The sequence below is a fragment of the Lepisma saccharinum genome, chromosome 10, assembly GCF_977018435.1.
Source record: "Lepisma saccharinum chromosome 10, izLepSacc3.1, whole genome shotgun sequence".
Classification (NCBI taxonomy): Eukaryota; Metazoa; Arthropoda; class Insecta; order Zygentoma; family Lepismatidae; genus Lepisma; species Lepisma saccharinum.
Genome location: NC_139238.1, coordinates 36,856,289 through 36,880,188, shown reverse-complemented (window position 1 = coordinate 36,880,188; position 23,900 = coordinate 36,856,289). Strand labels below are relative to the sequence as shown.

Sequence of the window (23,900 nt, the reverse complement as noted above, 5' to 3'; positions counted from 1 at the left end):
AAAGCAAAATTTCGGTACAAAAACAGTCAATTTCGAGACCAAAAGCATAAATAAAATAAAATTTTGGTGTTATAGCGGTTAAAAAATGAATCAAAAGTGGTATAAAATGACATTTTGGATTTAAAATTGTGAACATAATCCTAAATTTGACTTAAAAAACTGCACTTGTTACACAAAATAATCATATCCCTTCTAATAGCACATTTATGTATTTACCAGAGTATCAAGTTTATTCCTGTATAAAGGGGTCCATTTTTGCTTCTCAAATATCTACAGCAGAATTAATCAATTTTCCATGAATTGCATAACTCTCAGGATAATTCAAATTTCAAAAAAGTGTCTCATCGGTAAATAAACCCCAAATTTTCGTGTTTAAGAGTCTATTTCACATTTTGCAGTTCATTTTGCATTTCTTGACAAAACAGGGTTGAAAAATGCAACTCACACCTTTCAGAAACATGAAAAATTAACATTACAATGTGTTATTTCACATTTCATATTTTTGTCAAAAGCAAAATATGCATGCCCCTAATAATATGTTATAATACTTTGAACAATACAGATTTAGTAAAGTTTAGGACTTTTCTCTATATACATCCCGCATGAACATTTTAGTGCTCACGGCAGCGAGGTGTGAATAGGGGTTAGTGATTAACAGTCTCATGGCATCCATTTCACCCCTCTCCATTGTGCATCACAACACCTTTCAGAAACATGAAAAATGAACATTACAACATGTTATTTCACATTTTGTGTTTTCGTCAAAAATGAAAGATTCATGGCTCTAATGATATTTAATTGATTTTATCTCAGAATATAGAGTTGTTACTACATTAAGTGCTCATATGTCATTTGCATGCATGTTATTGATGGTGATATTTTACTGTCCTTTAACCAGATGATGTATGGTTCATTAAGTACATTAAATGTATTTTACAGTCTATAGGTGAACCATCGACCCAAATGACACTCAATACATTTCACTTTGCTGGAAGAGGTGACATGAATGTAACATTAGGAATACCAAGACTGAGGGAAATACTAATGGTGGCTTCAAAGACAATAAAAACGCCAAGCTCTGACATTCCTTTCCTACCTCATGTATTAGAAAATAGCAAGGAATCTGAAGGGTTGAAAATGAAATTGTCAAGAGTGACTCTATCTGATGTACTTGAATATGTTCGGGTTAATGAAGAAATAGAGGAAAAAGGAACATTTTGGTAAGTTAGTCTCTTAACAATCTATGCGTGAAGTATGGGTTGCTCATTTTTCAAATTTTGATTTGATTTGCTTTATTTTACTTTGCCTTTTGTGCCACTTTTGGCTAATTTGCGAAGATGTGGATTAGTAATATGATGAAATTGATGAATAGACATCACAAATGTCCATGCCCAAGCCAGGATTTGAACCCAGGACCACTATTTTTTCAATTGTTCTGTATCATAAATGATCAAAGAGAACATGTGTGGAATTTATTTTTATTAACTAAGAGTGATGGTAATATATTTTTAAATTTTTGTCACAAATAACTTTATGCTTTGTGTGTCTGAAAAAAAAAGTGTTTTTGTTCTTTATTGTTAAAATTTTAGATTAATTGACTAGCACAACAATAGTTAACACAGTGTATGCAGTTTTTAATGCACCTTAGAGGGAACATATCAACATTGAAATTCTATGTAAAGTTTTCAGGCACGTTTTATATGCATTTATTCAACTCTTAGGCAAATATGACTACTTGTTTCATTCGTTGTTCTCTTTTATGAAATATTTTTATCATTGAAATAGTACTTGCATAATAATGGGCATAACATTATTATTAACCTTTAGTGGACGAACGGGAATAGATCTTCTCACGTGCTGTAAATGTGAGGATGGATGGGAAGCCGGCTTTCCAGCACTACATTGCATCAATTAATATGCAATTTCTTGAAAACTATACATGATATTTCAGTTCTATCTTTTTGTTCATTAGCATACACATGAAGATATAACACACATGAATTAGAAAACAATATACAGTGGAACCCCGATTTTATGTTCCTAGGTTTTACATTTTCCCTCATTTTAAGTTTTTTCAGCTTGGTCCCCTGAAAAACGTAAAATCGAGGTTCCACTGTATCTATTGCTACTATTATTGACAAGTGGATTTTAAAAAAATTCCTTCGTTTCCCTCTGACTATTATGGAATAGATCTTATAAAACCACCACTTTTTTCTGATATATTTCACTTTTGCATGTAATAACAAGAACGAAAGAACACTTTAACAATGTGCTACAATTCAGTGTCCAGGGACAATGGCCCAATTTTCAAAACTTTCTGAAAATTACAACTTTTGAAAATTTGTGTAATTCCCCCTTTTTTTTTTCAAAATTGGGGGACTGGCAGTACTTACCATCAGTCATGTTTCCCTCCAAAGTTGTTTCATCCAGCATCGATAGGGCCAATACTAGAAGCAAAATTCCAAAAATTGTTTCTGTAAGCTGGCAACAGTACCACTCTTCCACATTATTTTTTCCCCAAAAAGTAGGGATGGGACAGATTAATCGATATCCTGCTATTGGTATCAGCTGATATAGGCATATTGGTGTATCAGTAAAATTACCGATTATTTTACCGATCCAATATATCTATAAATATCTTATAATTTAGTGCAAAATTCTGCCATTTTGTTATAGTTTTTATGGATAATCCCATGCCCTACTTTTTAAAAAAGTAAATGTTTAAATACACAACATTTTTTTGCATTGCATTCACCTGGAAACAGACATTTATTAAGGAGGTCAAGGAACTATTAAAGTTCCGCCATGTATCATTTGGTGTTTTATGTTGGTTTGGTAGAATATTGTTATTGGCCAAAATTTAATATTGGCCCATCCCTACCAAAAAGTATCAGCCTATTTTCAAGAAAACTTTGCATGGCTGTAGAAATTTACCACTGCTGCATACTACATTTTTCATTCACTTTGGTGTATTTAGTGGCCACTTCAATTTTCTTCTTTCTTTAACTTCCATTATTGAGAAATACAATGCATAAATTTCATCTCCGGTAAAAGCTGTCATTGTGAATAAAGAAAAAGAATGATATCATCTGTCTATGACAATTAGTTCTCCTGTTACAATTTTTTTTGTGCATTGTGGGAAGTTTTAAAAGTGCACGCTTGAAAAGTTCCCGTCAGGAGAAGCTATCCATGCATGCAAGGCTCTTGTCTCCTAAAGGGTAGTTATTTTCAGTCAAGGAAGGAAAGTACAAACACTGGAATGTGAAGATATATAAATTAAAAATATTATATAAATTAGGTCTAAAAACATCAGAAACATATACCCCTTTAATAGGTTAATGTTTGTTGTAACAGGCCATGGGGCTATGACTGTGATGAGTGGAAGGAAAGGTGTTGAAAATAAGTAAATATGTAATGAATATCATGTTTGGACTAAGGTTGGTTGTTGAATTATATATACAGCCCCTGGCCAAATTATTAGACATATCTCCAAATTTTATGCAAAATTTTAAGGATGTTATTATCTCATCTAATTTTTTTGTTATTCTCTAGTTCTTTTATTTATATTTTATTACATGAAATATTACATTGATTACATGTGAACCTTAACAAAAAACAACAATTACTTGATACATTAATAGTCACAATATAATTTCTTACTGTGTTCCTTGAATATTAGCTATATAATATGTACATATGACTGGAAGTCAATTTTAATATTTGGTTGAGCTGCCTTTGGTCTTTATCAGTGCTTGGATTCGTCTTGGCATACTATCAATGCATGCTTGTACTGTCTCTTTCATATGAGGATGATGATTCCACACTTGAATTATTTTTTTCAATTAGGCCAATTCTCATTGTAATTGTTTACTTTGCCACTTCTTTTTTCACTAGGTACCAAACATTTTCAATTGGGTTCATATCTGGAGAGTTTCCCAGCCAGGGCAAGAGAGGAACATTTTCACTCTGTAGAAACTGTTTTATTGATTTTGCAGTATGGCATGAGGCTCCATCCTGCATGAATACGAATGGTTCTCCATTTGGGAACCAATCTCTTACTTGAGGTAGCAACTTTCTTCTAAGCACTTCCCTATACTGTTCTTGCCTCATTGTTCCTTGAACCAAATACATTTGCCACTAATGACTGACTAAATCATAACTTTTATTGGATGTTTGACAGTCTGCGCAACACAATCAGGATTGTATTTTTCACCTGGATGTCTTCTCACAAACTGAGATTTATTCTCCAAGATTTCAAATGTGCACTCGTCACTAAAGCAAACAGATCTCCAAAAGTTCAAATCTTTTTCTTTGTGAGTTTTTGCTTAACGAAAACATTTACGAATCATAACAGGGGTTAATTTTGGCTTCTTAGCAGGTCTGAGTGCCTTCAGGTTCATATCAGAGAGCATAAGCCTTACTGTTCTTTTAGATGCACGAACACCACTCTTTTCCCTTTTCAAGTTTATCTTTAAGTTCCTTTGTACTCTAAAATTTATTCGTGATGCAAATGTTTTTCAAACAGTGTAAGGATCTTGGAGTAAAAATTGTTTTACGTCCACTTCTGACCTTCTTTTGTGGCTCACACTGTCCACCATATTCAATTTTCTTCTTTATTTGCCTCACTGATACTTTAGACACATCAGATCGTCGAGAAATCTCACGATTAGAGAACATTTTTGTCTTTATTGGTGTCTTAATTTCAGCCATTTTTCTCAGTGTCAAGTCACTTTTTTTTACCCATGACTCCCCAATGTTAATAATTAAATTATAAAAATATACTGACAGTGTACAAACACAATATCACTGCAAAATTTAGCACAAATACGATTCACAATTCGCAAGATGTCCTCCTCTCAACTCAGCTTGAATTGAACTGCGGCATGTTCATTCAACAACAAAGACGTTTGGTGTTGGCGGTATTGTTTGTAACAACAACAACAGTACCTCCTCTTTTCTTATTGTTCATGACAATAATCAAAGTTCAGCCACAAAGAACCCTATTGCAACATTTTAAATGTGAAATGTAAGCAAACTGTTAAAATTGTCCACTGTGTCGAATTACATTACTATGTATTATTATTACTATTACAATTATTGTTATCAATGTTGTGCAAGAAAGTGCATTTGTATGTATTACTCGTATTTGTCATGGTTCAATTAACGTACAGGAAATTTTTCAGATAACTAATGGTGAATTTTTTATAATATTCCCCTTCAAAACTATTATTTTCAAAAACAAATTGTGGTGCGTCTAATAATATGACCAGGTGCTGTAGTGGAACCACAGGAAAAAAGGTTTGCACAGAACCGCACCACACTGCGCCATGCTCGTGGGTGTGGGGGAGGCAGGAGGAGGATCATTCAGCGTGGTCCAAGTCAGTGTTGCCAGGCCTATTGATTTATCGGGAGATTTCCTTAATAAACTGATGCTATGGAACAGACTTAATTTTCTTTATATAGGGGCCTAGACATCTGGAAGGGCATGCAAGGAAAATAAATGTTAATGTAGAATTATATATTATTTCAGACATATAAGTTGATTTCAGTCGCAGTAATTTACATCAGATATTGTGATGGGGATGCAGGAACGTGATAATTTCAAAAGTATTTTTTTTTAGATCATTAGTTTTTTTAGCAGATCTGGTTTTCTAAAGAACAATCTCCTGATTTTTTCTAAGTCTGACCTGGCAACACTACCCAGAGTCCCAAGAATGGCAGGGAAGATACGCGAACGTTTTTGACCGAAGGTGGTCTATCTATCCTTGTGGTCTATCTATAGCATTATTATGCAGTTGGAAAGTATATGAAAGTATTTTCTTACATTTCAGGTATCTAAAATATGAAATTAAATTCAAGTTCCTACCATATGGAGCATATAAACATCAGTTTTCTGTGAAGCCTCAAGGTATTCTACACTACATGGAAACTAAATTCTTTAAAAGTGTACTAATGTCTGAGTACAAACGTCAATGCAATATAAAGGATGTTGACATGTAAGTACGAAATAACATTTAGAAAATTTTAATATGTAGGGTGTAAGGTAGAAGGAAGTGGGTCACTGAATAAATTGAGAAGTTGGTCTTCTTTCAGTGTTTGTTCAGTTTTAATGCATTTATCATATGGAGGCATTTTAATCATATACGTGAGATTAAATGTAGAAATTTGATTTTTGTCTTCATTGTACAGAAATACACTGAACTTCTAATGCCCATGCCTGCTCATGAGTTTCATAAGCTGGGAATGATTTTTGAGGAAGTTATTTTCCATTATTTCTTGTGGCATATGCTGATGTTTCTCAGGGTAACAAACTAGTCAACTAGTCTACTAGGGGTAGAACCTAGTCAAGTAGGCAAAATTACTGATTTATCTGGCCAAAATAATAATAATAATAATTACTAGAGCTGAGTTGATACTACTATTTGCCGATACAGATACCCTGACCAATTCCTACTGATACAAGTACTTGTATAATTCCAGAATGAAATAACAAAGGCTAGTTACAGAGTCATACTAACTCATCACATCACCAGTTACATATATAGAAATTTATTGGGGGCAGTCCGAACCAAGTATCTCAGAAATAATAATAATAATGGTAATATAGGTGTTTATAATTAATGCATTAAAGTTAGGACGCGCTAGCAAGCGGCGTGGAACCACCCACTCTGGTAGCGACGTGCTGTTGCCAGATTGACCTACTTCAGGATTTTCGCGAGCCCACAGAAACATGTGGAAGGCTGAACTACTGCATCTCCTTATGTTACACAAACCCCAGTTCCCCATATATCGAATAGACAAGCTTGCAGAAGAAGCGGACATACGGTGGTCCGTCTCCCGCTTTATCATTGTTTGTACAATGCAATCGAACTTATTTGGGCACAGGTCAAAGGGCTGGTAGCACAGAGGAACACTTTGCCACCTTTTACACCGTCTAAAATTTTGCAATTGACAAAACGGGCTATCGGGGATGTGACAGCAGATAGGTGGCGTTCGACTATAGAACACACAAGGAAGATTATTTCCGAAGCATGGGAAAAGGAGGGAGTTGAAGAGCAGCAAATGGAGGATTTTGTAATTTCACTTGGGCGGGAAGACAACAGTGACAGTAGTAGCTCAGATGGAGATGTTCCTTTACCAACCAACAATGAAGATGATCTTGGGATAGCGCCACTGCAATGGTAGCCGGTAAGCAAAAACAACTGATTCTTTAACTACTACTTCTGTTCTTTCATTCATTTTTTATGTTTTCACGTACAGGTAGCTCAAAGCATTAATAACACATGTACCAAATGTATCATTAATGTGAAGGAAATCGAGCAATTGCCAAGCGTTTCGTTGTAATTTATTGAACTCTGTATTGCCAGAGCCTGTATTCTCATATAGCTTCCCAAATTATCTCACTTCACACACCCACATGTGCCTCTCCGATGGCACAGTGGTAGGGTAAGTGTTGTCGCCTTGTAATCAAGTAGTCCTGGGTTCAATACCCTGTCGAGGCACATAGTGGTTCGGATCCCACTTCCAACTGTAGGTCCATTCCAGATTAGCCGTAGTGTGCATAAAGTGGACTTCAAAACACCAACTCAATCAATCAATTCACACACAATTGATTTGTTCTTGATAAATTCTTCTTCGTAATACAGTAACTCAGTTCTGTAAAATTCTGTTTTAGAAGTGAATTTTTGTAGGTTCCTCAAAATATAATTTAAAAACGTGTTAACCAAATGAAGTTGTACGTAATTTGCCCTAATTTTCAAGAAATACATTTCATTTGTACGTTCTGAAGCTTCAACAATCGCGGCGTGACAGAGAAGGCAAAGAGAGGCGACATGAAATCAAAGGAGAACGATTTGGCACAGTTGTTCATAACACAAGATGCATTTTCTTTTGTTGGTAATTGTGATACGATACAACACAAGTAAAAAGATGCCGGTAGCTGATGCTTGCAATGTACCATAATAAAAACACAACAAAGGTTCTTTCAGGAAAGGTTTTCGGTTGCTGTGTAGAGCAGGAAGATAAAATGTTTCATGCTTGCCAGAATGTAAAATTCACACGGGAAGTGAACGTCAACCTACAAGAAACTTCAGATTCAAACTTCTAGATTCGTTAATTTATCACTTTACGGCAGAAATAACATATATTAGCATACTGATACGTACTTGCTTAATTTCGTGTGACGCTTAATTTTTTCCCGAGCTTGCCAACAGCTGACTAGCCTGTCCGTGTGTTTGTGCGAACGTGGCAACGTAGAAACCCCCCAGCCACATGGCAGCCAACGAGGAGACAGAATTTGGACACGTTCTGCTGTTCTGCGTTCTGATTGCACGCCGCTTCTTATCGCGTCCGTACTGTAATATATATGCCTATTCATCGTAACCTGCAAATTATTAATATTAGGGATGGGAGCGATTAATCGTTACTCTATCGGTATCGGCTGATATAGGCATATCGGTTTATTGGTAAAATTACCGATTATTTTACCGATCCGATATATTGATAAATATCTGATAATTTAGTGCAAAATTCTGCCATTTTGTTGTAATTTTTATGGATAATCTCCATGTCCTTCTTTCTAAAAAAGTAAATGTCTAAATATTCAACTTCTTTTGCACTGCAGTCACCACGAAACACACATTTATTAAGGAGATCAATGAACATTTCAGGTTTTTCAAGGACCATTTCTAATTTTATATCGGATCGGTTATCGGTATTGGTAAATTTTATATCGGTACTTTATCTGTATCGGCCTAAATTTCATATTGGCCCATCCCTAATTAATATATATTGTTATTATTAGGTAAAAAGACACTATAAAATCTGAGATACAAACAGCAAATATTCGTCATCTAACTTACGTACAGTTAAGACTGCTGAAGTTTGTATAAAACAAATTTCCTGGCAAGGAAATTAATGTCAAAAAAATAAAAATTAAATATTTATTGGATAAGAAAAAATGAATTTAGGTCCAGTTGATGTAAAGTAAAGTTCGTGATTAATATTTTGTGTGTATTATTATATATAGTAGCGTACATAATTCTTTAGTACTGTCATTCAAAGCTGAATGGTCCCAATCTAATTTTGGTGGAAATGAATAACCCTCTATTGACTGATACCATCAGTCACACAAAAGACTTACATAGAAGGGAGAATACAAGAAACTGCTGAATGCACTTCCCGCTTGAATGTAGATAAAACAAAGTTAATTTCACAGTGATTTTCATCCCTCTTTTGCAAGAACTCTGCAACCACCTGACCCAGCATTAGCATGGCATGTTGTTTGAAGACATCCACCTATCTTACCCTCAGGAGCTTTCAAGCAAGAATTGGCAATGAATGGTTTCTTTTATTTCCACAGTGTTAACTAAGCAGTTACATTCCTTCATGGTCACATTTGGGTTCAACTTCCAATTATCCATGGCCTTGCTCTTGCCGTGTGCTTCCCAGGAGGGTGGGGGTTTATCCAGTGTTTCTAGGAATATTTGTGGAACTTCTTGTGCTAGGCTCCCAACCTGTCACAAATAAGGTTGAATGAACTTTTGAAAAGTACAAATGTTGAGACAAGTTGTTGCTCTTGGCCACTCATCTTAGCTGCTCAGAGTATTACGTATCAGATGGTATCAGTGGAAAATATTCAATCGGTACTTACCAATGCCTATACCGCTGGTATTGGCTGATACCGATGTATCAGTATCAACTCAGCCCTAATACGTAATTACTGGCCTATTCATTTACATCATATCAATAAATTGTCATCCTAAAAGTAAAATTGGGATATCATTTTTTAAAATTAACCATCCATTGTTCATTTTTAATTAATTTCATTTCATTTCATTGATGAAGACAATGTTTTCATTATTGTACAAAATTTTCTAAGGCAATACAACAATCTTAAAATTTAGAGGGCTGGTTTGAAACAAAACCACCACCAAGTGGCATCGATTAACACATCATTGCTTGAAAACTACAGATGATAATACAGTTCTTTTTTCTTCACTTCTATACATATGATGGTATGACATACTGGAATGACAAAATGGTATATTTATTGTTACATTTTTATGAAACACATTTTGAAAATGTTGATCATCCCCACCAAAAAAATCGATTATGGGATGTAGCATATGAAAAAACATTTTTTTTTTGCTGGCATGTTTTACTTTTACATGTAATAATGAAAATGAAACTTGTTGAAAATCCAGTGGGAGATGTCCAATTTTCAAAATTACTCAAAAATTACAATTTTTTAAAATGAGTTGCATATTTTCATTCTTTTTTCCAAAATTGGTGACTTGAATTACAGAAGGTTGTTTGGGATATATCCGAATACCTTTGTGATGCCACCACCATCTGTGGGCTTGAGCTGGAATGACTGTGCCAAGAAACTGTTATCAGTTGTGTATTGCAGCTTGCAGGTATGCTGGAGTGTCGTGCACGTAGCTGTCAAATGGAGTCAAAAGTGAACTGTTATTGGAAAGGGTACATTATGACCCTTTTCCATGCACATTTCTTGTATGACCGAATAGTACAACAGTGTTGGGAGAGTGGTTTGACCATCGGGAAAACCACTGTGCACACAACAAAGGCCCCATTGGTAATCATTCACCCACAAAAAACACCCATAAGAGGACAGTAGTGAAAATATTGCCTGTTGTGTTCTGAGAGATTCCGCTAGTGGCATGCCAGGAAAATTTTTCCCCAACAATATCTGCCTATTTTCAATGCAACTTTGCATGGTTGTAGGAATATACACTGTAAGAATACACACTGTTGCTTATTACATTTTTTGTTCATGTTGGTGTGTTTTGGTGGCCAATCTTACAATTTTTGTGTAAAATTTTGATTTTCCTCTTTCTCCAACTTTCATTATAAGAAGGTAAAATGTATAAATTTCCCCTCTGCTAAGACTCCTTTCATCTCTCTCCAACAATTAGTTCTCTTGCTTTGAATCTTTCTGTTCATTGCAGCAAGTTTGAAAAGCCCACTCCCAGAGAGCCTCCCACCTTCTAAAGATTTGTAAAAAGTATTGTGTAGGAGATATTGAAATGCAAAACACATGTTGTCTTCCTTTGTATTTATCTTGGGTTTTTACTGAAATTATAAAATCTCTTCATGTGGTTTTAATATTGCATTAGTAAAGTTTCGTATGTGTGCATGTGTGTCACATACTGCGTAAGCGATCTCACCTGTAAGTGAAATATATGTCATGCCAACATTTATACCTGCCGCAAAATTAGTTTGGTATTGAGAGCTGAAGGAACACGCGTCACGGTGTTGCCATATCATGCGGTACGGTACGCAGTGCAGCCGTCTGACGCTGTGTCGAGGAAAACGTGTTATGAAAAGGAACAATGATGAAATGTGTTATTGTTTTTCGAGGAAAACGGAATAACAATGATGACAACAATGATGAATGTGTTATTGTTTTCTCTCTTCATTTCCATCTCCCTTACAACATGAACGAATTAACGAAACGAGCATTGTTTACAGGTTACCTTTTCAATCCATTCTGTATATACACTTTCAATAATCATTTCTTTCCGAAGTCCCCGTTAAAGTCTGCCCATCTTTCAATTATACCGCAACTGAGTTGGTGGGGCGTCTGACTTTCACGTGTGAGACCCGCGGTGGTTTGTGGAACTTTTTCAAATATCCCGAGCGGCTCCGGGGTCGACTCAGCCCAAGTGAGTACCTGGGGCAAACCTGCGGTAAAGGCGGTTGGTAAACCACATCACCTCCATAATATGGCCTAAGTCGAGGTCGAGAATGTGTGGAGCTTTACCTCCACATCCCCATATGCCTACATACTTTACTTTATTTTGCGTCCATTATTTTTTTTTTGTATGAGAATCCCAGATATTTTATGACTGTCCTTAAAGATGTTTCCCCACCTTGAAAAAATGCCGAATCTTTCAACGAAACTCGCAGTTTCCCAACAGTGGGATGATCTTTCCTCCTATAATAAGAGTAAATATGGCGACGAATAGCATCTTGCTGAAAGGTATCTAAATTTGTCACGCGTTTATTGATATTCCTCTTCTTTCCTGGGGTTTCCAATTTTGAAGCCTCGCATTTATTTATTTATTTCTACCACATTATATTTTTCTTTCCCTATGGTAACAATAGTGTTCTTAGACACGCCGAAAGCAGCAGCAGCCCTGTCCAGAACTTTATTTACAGAAATGATTGGAGCCCCATTGTTTTTCTCTTGCTCAAATTATTTGCGCTCAGAACAAACCATCTCCCGCGTTTGTCCTTTGAGAAGAATTCCTTTGTGCATGGCCTCTTTGGTACATTGTCATCTCGAGTATTGCCTCCTGTGCTTGACATTCTTCACACAAGCTCATGACACACTCAAGAACACAGAAAATTATGTACAAAAAATAACAACTAAAACAACACGCTATATACAACAAAGAATACTCTAAATTCAATAAACACTAAACAACGGACCGGTTAAAATATCACAGCAACGCAACAAACAAACAACACGTCCTCTCCCAACAACATGAAATCTGATCGCAGGAAGAATCGCCAGATAAGCGGCAACACCGAGATAAACGTTGTCTGTTGCTAGGTAACCAGGGCTTGGGTGAAGCACTGGGAAGATTTTGATTGGCTCGCATGCCAGCAACCCACCCTCCCGCAGTGCCGTAGACCCGATTTCAACACGTGCTTCCCAAGCGTCAATACCAAACTAATTTTGCGGCAGGTATAAGGGTTAAAGCACTAGACCATGGATAATGTCTAATTAACATTGCATGCTAATGTAGAACCATTGTTACTAACATTCAGAGAACTGATAGCAATATGGTGGCACACCTATTGACAAAACCTGCATCTGAAATTGTTAATTAGAATCATGTCTCATAATTAGCTTTAGTTTAGGAAAGTATATATATTTGAGTAAGGGGCAGTGTTAAGTACTTGACATAAAAGAAAATGTTTGGTGTTGGTTTGAGTTGCTGTTGTAAGTCCACTTTATGCACAGTAAGGCTAATCGGGACTGGACCTACAGTTTAAAGTGGGATCCGAACCACTTGTGCCTCCAGCGGGTATCGAACCCGGGACACCTTGATTACAAGGCAATGACGCAACCACTGCGCCATGGGGGAGGCCCCAAAAGAAAATGTGAGTGTAAACATTTTCATACTTCTGAACTTCGTTCTTCAGTTGTCTTGAACATTCTTTCTTTTGTATGTGATGCATATGAATAAGGCTGCATCAATTGGCCATGGTCGTGGCCACACACACATGCACACACCCACACAAAATGAAGTAAATGGGATAGATCAATTTGAAATTATTGCCCAAAACTTTAACATGAACATATATCTAATAGATAGAAAACTATCTGTAATTTCAGGATTGAACGTGCCACAACAACGGAAGTGGAAGGTCAGGCAAGTGAAGATAAGAATACTGATGAGAATAATGAGGAAGAAACACGAGACAGTGAAACAAGAGATCCGGTAGAAACTGTTGAAAAGATGACGATTAAAGAAGAAGCTCATATAAGCTCAGATGAAGAACCAGAGGTTAGTATTTGCCTGATTTAAATTGACAAGAGTAAAAGTTTACAAATGTGGTACTTTTTGTTAGATTAGTTTAACTTTGTATTATTGTGAATGGGAAAAGCAGTTAAATGAAGGAACTATGAAGGGCATACTGAAAGTAATGAACAATAATTTTTCATGAACCAAGTTTTGGTTTTATTAAAGAAAAATGTACTACATCATAATCTACAGACTTTTCTTTGCTTTTCAATGAAATCTCCATTTCTTTGCATGAATTTTTCTTACCTCTTTGGAAGCTTGAAAATACCCTTACGGCAGAACTCCATTCCAGCTGCTCACAGACACTGAAGCACTGCTTTCTGTATGTCCTCCATCATCTGGTAGCGTTGGCCTTGTAACTGTTCCCCACTGTGGCTGGGGAATGTTTTTAAATCTTTTGAATCATTGGAATACTTCTCTACAAAACTTGTAATGAAGATGTCAATTTATGGACATTGAAACAAACTCTAAGTTTTCTTGTCTTTTAACTAGTTTTCTGAATGTAGTAGGAATGTGTTTCTTGAAATATGTGTTTTACTACTTTAAAGGTTGATGATGAAGATGCTACAATGGCAAGGAGAAGACAAAGACATGAAGAGACTCGTGAATATGAGGAGCCAGAAAAAGAAGAAGTTACCACAGAGTGTATGTTTAACTTAATACATATTTGTGCATGTGTAGGGTAAGAAGGTGTCGTCTAGTATGTCATATGTAACTTTAGGTTTCAGACTATTACTTTGTTTGTTGATCCAATGATGACTTAATACAGATTAATTGAAGCTCAAACATAATACGAGGTTTGGCTAGAAAAAAACCGGACTGATGCTATGAAATCTTTTATTCGGCATTTTGTACAACAGGAACTTTATCTCCTTCAAAGTACTCCCCTGCACGATCTGTACACCGCTCCATACGAATTTTCCATTGCTGGAAGCAGTGTTGCCAGTCATTTTCGGAGATCATGTTCATTACATCCGTTGCTTTTCTTTGCACAGCTTCTACTGTCTCAAATCTGGTTCCTTTTAGGGCGGACTTCACTCTGGGGAATAAAAAGAAGTCACAGGGAGCAAGGTCCAGCGAATACGGTGGATGTTCTAACACTGGGATGTCATATTTAGCCAAAAATGTCTTCACTGACAGGGCCGTATGGACAGGAGCATTGTCTTGGTGCAGAATCCATGACTTCCGTTGCCACAAATCAGGTCGTCGTCTTCTTACTCGCTCACGAAGGGTTTTCAGCACATTAATGTAATGATGTTGGTTTACAGTTTGACCCTCGGGTACCCAATGAACGTACACAATGCCTCGAATGTCGAAAAAGACAATCATCATGGCTTTGAATTTGGACTTGCTCATGCGAGCTTTCTTGTGACGTGGCGAACTCGGGGTCTTCCAATGCATTGATTGGCGCTTTGTGGCAGGGTCGTACGTGAAAAACCACGATTCATAACAGGTTATCACTCTCTCTAAGAATGTAGGGTCTGTTTCAATGTTCTTCAAAGTGTCCGTACAAATGTTCACTCGAGCTTCCTTCTGTTCCAATGTCAGGTTCCTTGGCACGAGTTTTGAACCCACTTTACTCATGTTCAAATTCTTGTGTAAAATTTGCCGAACACTTTCTTTGTCTATTCCTGTGATTTCAATAACTGCTCTAATGGTCAATCGACGATCTTTTCGAATCACATCACTCACTTTTTGAATGTTCGTTTCCGTTTTCGACGTGCATGGTCGTCCTGAATGTGGGTTGTCTTGGATCATTTCTTGTCCTTCTTTAAACCGTTTAAACCACTCAAACACTTGTGTGCGTGATAAACACTCATCCCCGTACACAGATTTTAACATGTCGTACGCTTCTGTTGCGGATTTCCCCAGTTTGTAAAGGAACTTCATATTGACACGCTGTTCCATTTTAATACTCAGCATTTTTCCGACGGAGCACAGACGCACGTTCCGCTTTGTCCAAGTGCCACAGCGAAACTGAGAGGCCTACACCCAGGGCAATTAGTCATTCTGTAGGCAGGGTATGGTAGTATAGAATCATGCATTGCTCAACCTTCGTGCATTTGTTGTTTGCCAATAGGAACATCAATCCTGTTTTTTTCTAGCCAAACCTCGTATTTAATAAAATGTTCCAGTCTCTTGGTATGTGCTCAACTACTACTTCATGAAAACTTTACTCTCCTCTGTAATTACTTCCCTGCTCATTTCATAACTTCTCTTTTTTAATTAAGGTACTCACGTTTTCCGCGAAGGTGTTTTACATTATTTTCTATTAATTTCGATAGCCACTGCCACAACAACACAATGAATTCCAACGAGGATGGTGGCAGTGGCTACCGAAATTAGAAAATAATGTAAAACACCTTCACGGAAAATGTGAGTACCTTAATTGTCTATTACCGCATCTCTCATTCCCATAGTATGAATTCTCTTTTTTCTTTCTTTGTTTCCTGTGCTCATGTATTTACGTAAAGTATGCCATGGTACTGGTGTATGTTGTTGCATTTCCCCATTTTCTGCTGTTTTCAGTTGAGGTCTTCATTTCTCCATAGCATCCTCAGTGTACATTTTGTGCTTTAGTTGTATTTCATCCATGGTGTACTAATGTGTTTTTTACCCTTTTATATCATCATCCTCCTTCACCATTTCCTGCCTCTGGCTGGGTCAGAAGTCAAGCCTCTCCATTTTTTCCGGGTCTTCCACCACTCTCTTCCCATGGTGTTCGAATCTTGTCCTCCTCTCCTAACACTCTCCACTCTGCTCTTTCCACCGACATCTTTGTCTCCCCTTTGGCCTTATCTGCATCCATCCTCTTCATGTGTCAGAACCATCTCATCTGTGCCTGATCTATTCTGTTCTGAAGCTTCACCACCCCCACTGTCTGTCCGATCTCCTCATTCCTTATTCTATCCCTTCTAGTTTTCCCCAATATACTCCTTAAAAATGTCACCTCCACTGCCTGCATCTTTCTTTTGTCTCTCTCTGTCAATGTCCAAGTCTCTGCTCCGTATGTGATTATTGGCACATAGTGTGTGTTGTACAAGGACTGTTCAAAAAAGAATGATCATAATTTTGTGATAACAACATACTCTCATTCATCGTCCAACATTTGATGGTCCTTTTCAAAGTAGTCCCCATGCGATGCAAAGCACTTGTCCCACCTTTTTTTTCCATTCTTCGAAATTGCCTCAGCAGCCTTCACCACTGCTTCTGATGATGGAAAATGCTTTCCACGAAGGTGTTTCTTCACATTATGGAATAAAAAAAGTCACAAGGGGCTATATCTAGACTGTAAGGGGGATGAGGAACACGTCACATTTTGTGTGGCGAGATATGCAGTAACAACATTTGTGATGTGCGGGCCAGCATTATCGTGGTTCAGCATCCAACCTGATTCTTTCAAATGTGCCATGTGCCCTTTTGAGATTGATATGGGCTTGGAGAATTTTCAGTACATCCCTATAGTATGCTCCAGTTACAGTTGTATGTGCTGGTACGACATGCTGATACACCATTCCCTGAATATCGAAAAATGATACGAGCATAACCTTCACAGCAGAAGACACCACTTTTTTGCTTTCTTTGGTGTTGGTGATGACAGATTTCCACACAGAGCTTTGCTTTCTGGATCGTAATAGTGCAGCCAAGTTTAATCTGCAGTGATAGATAACCTTTGAAAGAAACACCTCATCTTCCTGTAACATCACCTTCAACTGTGAACAAACCTGCACGTGAACGTCCCTTGTTCGGGTATGAGGCGTAGGCGATACTGAAGGTGTCTGAACTTGCACATCAGCCACTGACGTACTACTGGCAAGAAATAATAACTGTTACCACAAATTCATTACACATTAAGCTAACAATGCAACAGAAAATTAAATTTGTATACAATACATCATGAGCATAAGAAATTTATGATCATTCTTTATTGAACAGCCCTCGTATATTACCTTCTTGCATTTCATAGGCACATCCCTGTTCCATATTAATCTTCGAATGTTTTGTTATAGTCCACAACCCATTTGTCCTCTTCTGTTTACCTCCTCATCTATTCTTCCACTTCTCTCAATTATGCTTCCTAGATATTTGAAGCTCTCCACTACCCTCAACTCTTCTGTGTCCATCTTTATTCTTGGTTCATTTCTGGCTCTGTTTCTTGTTGTTATTAGCACCTCACTCTTTTTTGCATTCAATTTCATTCTCGCTCTTCTGATTTCCTCATTCCAACTATCAAACTGTCTCTGTACTTCTTCTTCCCTGTTCCCCATATTACTAAGTCATGAGTGAACAACAGGGCCTTCATCTCTTCCTATCTTCTTCCTCACCTCTTTGTTAATTACATCCATTGTAATTATGAAGAGCAGTGGGGAAAGAGCATATATCAGTTATCCGTAATTATCATTTACACCATTCCTTCATACCTCAGGATATGTCCTACCATCCAGCATCAAATTTCTATGATCAAATTCTATAGGTTTCTCTTCGTACTTGTGTGAGTGAATTGGAATATCTTCATTTCTTACTCTGTCCATTTGATCTTCAATATTCTCCAGTAACACCATGCTTTGAGTGTTTCCCGTCTTTTCCTTTCAGTTTCAGCCGCTGTCCTTGTTTCAGATGAATGCTTTTGCTTGGATTTTGTTCCTCAAGGCTAATAATTGATTTTGCTGGCCAGATGTTCTTTGTCTTTGCTGTTGTACTTGATCTCTTTCATGTATCTTCCATCATTCATTATTGTACTCACTTCTGTTTCTGCCATCTATTTTTTGATGTTTTAAGATGCAGCTCATAACCACGAAAGTTGAAAATTTTACTCATGTCTGGTGAGTGTTTCCTTCTTATTTTGTATATTTTCTCTTCTGGCTTCTGTCCGTTTATCAACACCACACACACCCCTACCAACCCCTGGAAGCAATCCTCCACCTAGTAGCTCTGTTTACAAATGCTGGGCGAGTGTCTATGCAGTAACAAGTGAACAAAGCTACTCAGAAACTTTCCCATCCCACTCCCCATTGCATCCACCCACCTACTTGCATATCATACCTCCTTCCCTCTCTCACCAACCTCTCCTGCCACTCACCCATTGATCTTGGTTACAGGACAGTGTTGTTTTGTACTAACTTTGATCATTGTTCTTGACCTAGAAACTTTGCAGATCCAACTTGTATTCTTCCAGGCCCACTTTCTCTGACTGAATGACAATATTTCACGGTGATTGTCCCTTTTTCAGAGGGGAACAAGAATTTTTTTGAATATCTATAAACCAAATTTCTACCATACATTATCCTTCGCCATTTTACTACCCTAATGAAATGTGTGCTCCCTCCTGGAGAAGTGATGATTGTCTTGAAATATTGAGATCAACATTACACAACACACAACATCAATCTGCCCATGAAAAGCAGAGATACAAACTAGTTATTTCTGATTCATGTTGGCTAGTTGGGATCTATTTTCTCTGTTATGATCCTATGTTTGAATCCTGGTTGAAAGTCCAAAATTTCACAATTTTTGTGCACTTGTCCAATGTTAAATATATTTGACTCTTTGCAGTAAGTTGCAGAAATGTCATTACTGGCCCCTGTACAAGAAGAAGACAGCGTGTGTAAATGATTACTTCACAATTTGTTATATAATTTTTTCAGTAGTTACTACATGATTGAAATATGCAATAGCAAATTAATACACAAAAAGGAAGTGCTATACTCACTTATCCATAAAACTTTTTGTTTGTTTGCTTGTTCTATTTTGTGGCCCCTGCCACAATCCTCTTGGAAATTTATAGTATTGCTTCATGAACTTTTGCTGTGTTTAATTTTGTGGCATGGTGCTAGGGTGTGCTGTTGTTGCCTGCTTGTCCTCACATCACACCTTGATCCAGCTAGTACAGCAGCTGGTACCAAGCAGCAGCAGAAGATGATGATGTAGATGTGTAGGCAACAACAGTGCACCTGGCAGCATGACACAAAACTATACACAACAAAAGCTCACCAACCAATAGCACAGCAAGCTCCCTAGAGGTTAAATAAGCGCTTTTTTATCTTGACTTTCAACATAATCAATACTGTTTTTCCATTCACTGCCCCAAGCATGAGTTTTGCAAATTACAGTCTTTTCTGACATGTAAACATATGCTGCAAGTTCTCAAAGCAGGCAAGAAATAGAATTGAAGGGGTAGAGGGTGAAGTGAGCCCCATTTCAGCCATTACAAAAATACATGTTGACAATGCTGCTTCTCTTCACAGCCAGCTGTGTACTGTGCTCTTTTGTCTCACATTTGAAATGATTTCTTCCTGTGCATTTTTGGAATAGGTGCAATTTTTTTTTTTAAGCGAGTGGCTCATATACAGCACCATAAGCATGCACCATTTTCAACCCTCCTGTACTGGCATGATGTGGAGAGGGACCAAATTTCAAATTTCGTAAATAACAAAAAAAAGGTGTCAAATTTGTTCCGCTTGTTATTCTAGCTGATGGAGCAAATTTTTTCTCGACTAGCATGTGTTTGTAGCCTGGTCTTTAATGAACAAAGCAAGGCATGACTTAGCTATACTGTCAATAGTTTTGGAGATCTCTTATTATTTTTGCTTATGATCGCCTTTTTCTCTTTTTTCTATATATACAAATTGTGAATCACACCCTCTAATTTCAAATTTTGTAATTTTCTCTTTTTAATACAGTGGACTCTTTTTAATTCGAACTCCAAGTGGCTATGAAAAAAATCGAATTATCCAAAATTCGAATTTACCAGAATATAATAAAAAAAACACCAATGAAATAACACACTGTGTTAAACATAAAACTGCATTAATACGTAAACAGTACACCTTACCTTACAACTGCTATGTTTTATCCATATCTCCATCCAGGAACAGTACACTTATTGGAATATTCGCATCACGTGATTGTTATTCATTCTTCTTTCTACCTCTCTAAGCACTTCAACTTTCTTATCTAATGTTAAACTACGGTACGCACCATGTTTCAACATTGTGACCAAACTAAACCACACAGACAAATGATCCCTTTTGTCCGGATATTCGCTCCCCTCTCAACTTGTTTCTGAGAGGGTGAAGGTCACATTCCTACAAACAAAAGCTCTGGGGATTCCTGCTACCCTCTCTTATCTGCCGTCAGCACATCTGTTAACCATAAAAACAACCTTTTCAAGAAGAAAAGGGGGACGAGTCATCTGTTGGAATTTCTTATGTAGCAACCACTTTGGTTTTCCTTGGAAAGATTTATGTTAAATTATTGGAAACCTGACTTCAAATTATCCAAATTTAACCTTCAAAATTCGAATTAAGTAGTCATTTTTAACATTGTTTTAGATAGAGGTTTCAAGGGGAATGTGCTTTTGCTCAAATTATCCCAGTTCGAATTAAAGTGAGCGCACTGTATTTTCATATTCTTCTTCCAGCTGATGGAACAAAATTGTTCTCTAGTAGCATTTGCTTGTAGTATGGTTTGTAGTGAACAAAACAAGGTATAATAATTACATCGTAAGAACCAGTTTAACGAATAAGTGAGTACTTCCTTTCAGTATATTAACTAACTCAATACGTTTAAATAGTAATTTACCAAAATTTTAAAATAGTGGGTATTGATATGCTAAATTATTGATTTTCTTTATTACTTGTAAATTATTGACTTTTTATTATTACTATGAATGGGACAGATTAATTGGTACTCTACCGATATCAGCCGATATATTCATATTGGTGTATTGGTTTATTGGTAAAATTACCGATTATTTTAGCGATGTGATATATCTATAAATATCTTATGATTTAGTGCAAATTTCTGCCATTTTGTTATTATTTTTATGGATAATCTCCATGCTCAACTTTTTAAAGTAAATGTCTAAATGTGCAATGCATCACCTCGAAACACACATTTATTAAGGAAGCCAAATAACCATTCAGGTTCTTCAAGGACCATTTGGAATTTTATGTCGGATTGGTAGAATATCGTTTATCGGTATCCATAAATCTTATGTTGGTACTTTAACAGTATCGGCAAAAAATTTATGTTGACCAATCTCTAATTATTGCCAAAATTGCAGTTTTTTATATTTCTAATGCCACACACTCCAAACAAAATTAAGCTGCTGAAGAAATGTTTTGAAACACAATAATGTACCGGTATTTACTTTTTTTTTTGATTTGCAGTGAATGAAGATGACGGTTTTGAAGAGATGGAGGAGGAAACTGTTAATACAGTGGCCAATGGTACTATAGTAAAGGAAAGAGATGATAGTTCAGATGAATCTTCTGATAAGGTAAATCTAGCCTAGAGATTGTTTCAATGTAAAAGCAGATTGAAAAATTAGAAATTGAAGGAGGCAAATGAGTAGTATAAACTTTTTTCTGTAACTAACAAGAAAGTGTGTATTCTTTACTAATTTGAGGGTGCTGAATTCAATGCAGTTCACAAAATGTGCATATTACATCACATTTTCTAGTTACAGCATGTCTTTTTAATTTCAATTTTGTCTTGTGCATCACAGCCACCAGGTTATATATAAAAAGAAGCTACAGTTTGGATTGTTTCAATTTTGTCACACCTTGTAATCAAGGGGTCTCAAGTTTGATACCCGGTGGAAGCACACAGTGGTTCAGATCCCACTTTAAACTGTAGGTCCAGTCCCGATTAGCCTTTCCGTGCATAAAGTGAACTTAAAACAACAAATCAACCAATCTATCAATTTTGTCACATGTTTTCTCTGTAATTTCAGTGTGAACTTTTCACACATATAAAGTAATGTATTTGGGTGACTTTTATAGCTTAGATGTTGCCATAGCATTACTGCAATGATACAGAAACAATGATAACTGAACTTAGCGAAATTACAATATTTCTTACGTTCACATGGCCAATTCAACTGACAAACACAAGTATGTTGAGCAGGAATATTCAAGCAATATTGCCAATATTAGGAAGAGTATTTTACACATAATACTGCCTGGCTGATGCTCTGTGCCAGAAATGATATCACATGTAACTGAGAAATAATGCATGTAGAAGATTTTAATTTTCATATTTTAAATCAGCGCATAAAAAAAAATCTGTGCACGAAGTGGACTTAAGGAAAGGCAAACAAAACTTGAGACAAGAACTAACTGCCACTACTTGAATCTTTCATGACCAAACTTGTTGCAAGTAAATGAGAAAATGAAAATACACCCATCATGAGAATTGATACAATATTTTCATTAGAGCTGAGCCAATACCACTTTGAACCAATGCCTGTACTGATGCATGCACTTTTCCTGAGTATATGTATCAGTATGAGTACAATTTAAAAGTTGTTTAAAATTTTGATTAATATTAGTGGGTGAGCATTCCACTCCCATTCATCATCATCATCATCCTTTGCTGTTTCCTGCCTCTGGCTGGGTCAGCATAGAAGTCAAGCCTCTCCATTTTCTTCTGGTTCTCGACCACTCCTCTCTTTCCACATTGTTCCAATCTTGTCCTAACACACTCCACTATCTGCTCTTTCCACCAACATCTTTGTCTCCTTTTTGGCCATATTCCCACTCTTAGTGCATTGTATGCTCTTGCTGGCAGGCTTTCTGCACCCATCCTCTTCATGTGTCTGAACCATCTCATCTGTGCCTGATCTATTCTGTCCTAAGCTTCACCACCCCCACTGTCTGTCTGATCTCCTCCTTCCTTATTCTATCCCTTCTAGTCTTCCCCAATGTACTCCTTAAAAATGTCATCTCCATTGCGTGCATCTGTCTTTTGTCTCTCTCTCATTGTCCAAGTCTCTGCTCTATACATAATTATTGGTTCATGGTATGTGTTATATGTTACCTTCTTGCATTTCATAGGTACATCCTTGTTCCATATTATTCTTTGAACGATTTGATAGAGTCCAGCACCCATTTGTTCTCTTCCGTTTACCTTCTCATCTATTCTTCCACTTCTCTCAATTATGCTTCCTAGATATTTGAAGCTCTCCACTATCCTCAAATCTTCCATGTCCACCTTTATTCTTGGTACTTTTCTGGCTCTGTTTCTTGTTGTTATTAGCACCTCACTCTTTTCTGCACTGAATTTCATTCTTCCTCTTCTGATTTCCTCATTCCAACTATCAAACTGTGTGTGTATTTTTTCTTCACTGTTTCTCTATATTGTTAAGTCATCAACAAACAACAGGGCCTTCAACTCTTCTTCTCCTATCTTCTTCCCCACCTCTTTGTTAATTACATCCATTGTAATTATGAAGAGCAGTGGTGAAAGAGAACTTTCCTGTTTTAGTCCATTACTTACACTGAACCACTCCGTTCTTCTCATTGGCATCTTCACACAGCCGTAGTTGGCCTTGTATGT

General features: G+C 36.8%; 1 protein-coding gene across 1 annotated transcript in view; it reads left to right on the top strand.

Moving 5' to 3' along the window:
- LOC145993867 (DNA-directed RNA polymerase I subunit RPA1-like) overlaps positions 1 to 23,900 on the top strand; it is a 381,417-nt gene that overhangs the window by 172,285 nt on the left and 185,232 nt on the right. Inside the window, exons 23-27 of the mRNA XM_083129730.1 lie at positions 940 to 1,220; positions 5,832 to 5,996; positions 13,370 to 13,541; positions 14,108 to 14,204; positions 21,731 to 21,840. Of these exons, the coding sequence (XP_082985856.1) occupies positions 940 to 1,220; positions 5,832 to 5,996; positions 13,370 to 13,541; positions 14,108 to 14,204; positions 21,731 to 21,840 (825 nt within the window). The remainder of the gene's footprint in view (positions 1 to 939; positions 1,221 to 5,831; positions 5,997 to 13,369; positions 13,542 to 14,107; positions 14,205 to 21,730; positions 21,841 to 23,900) is intronic.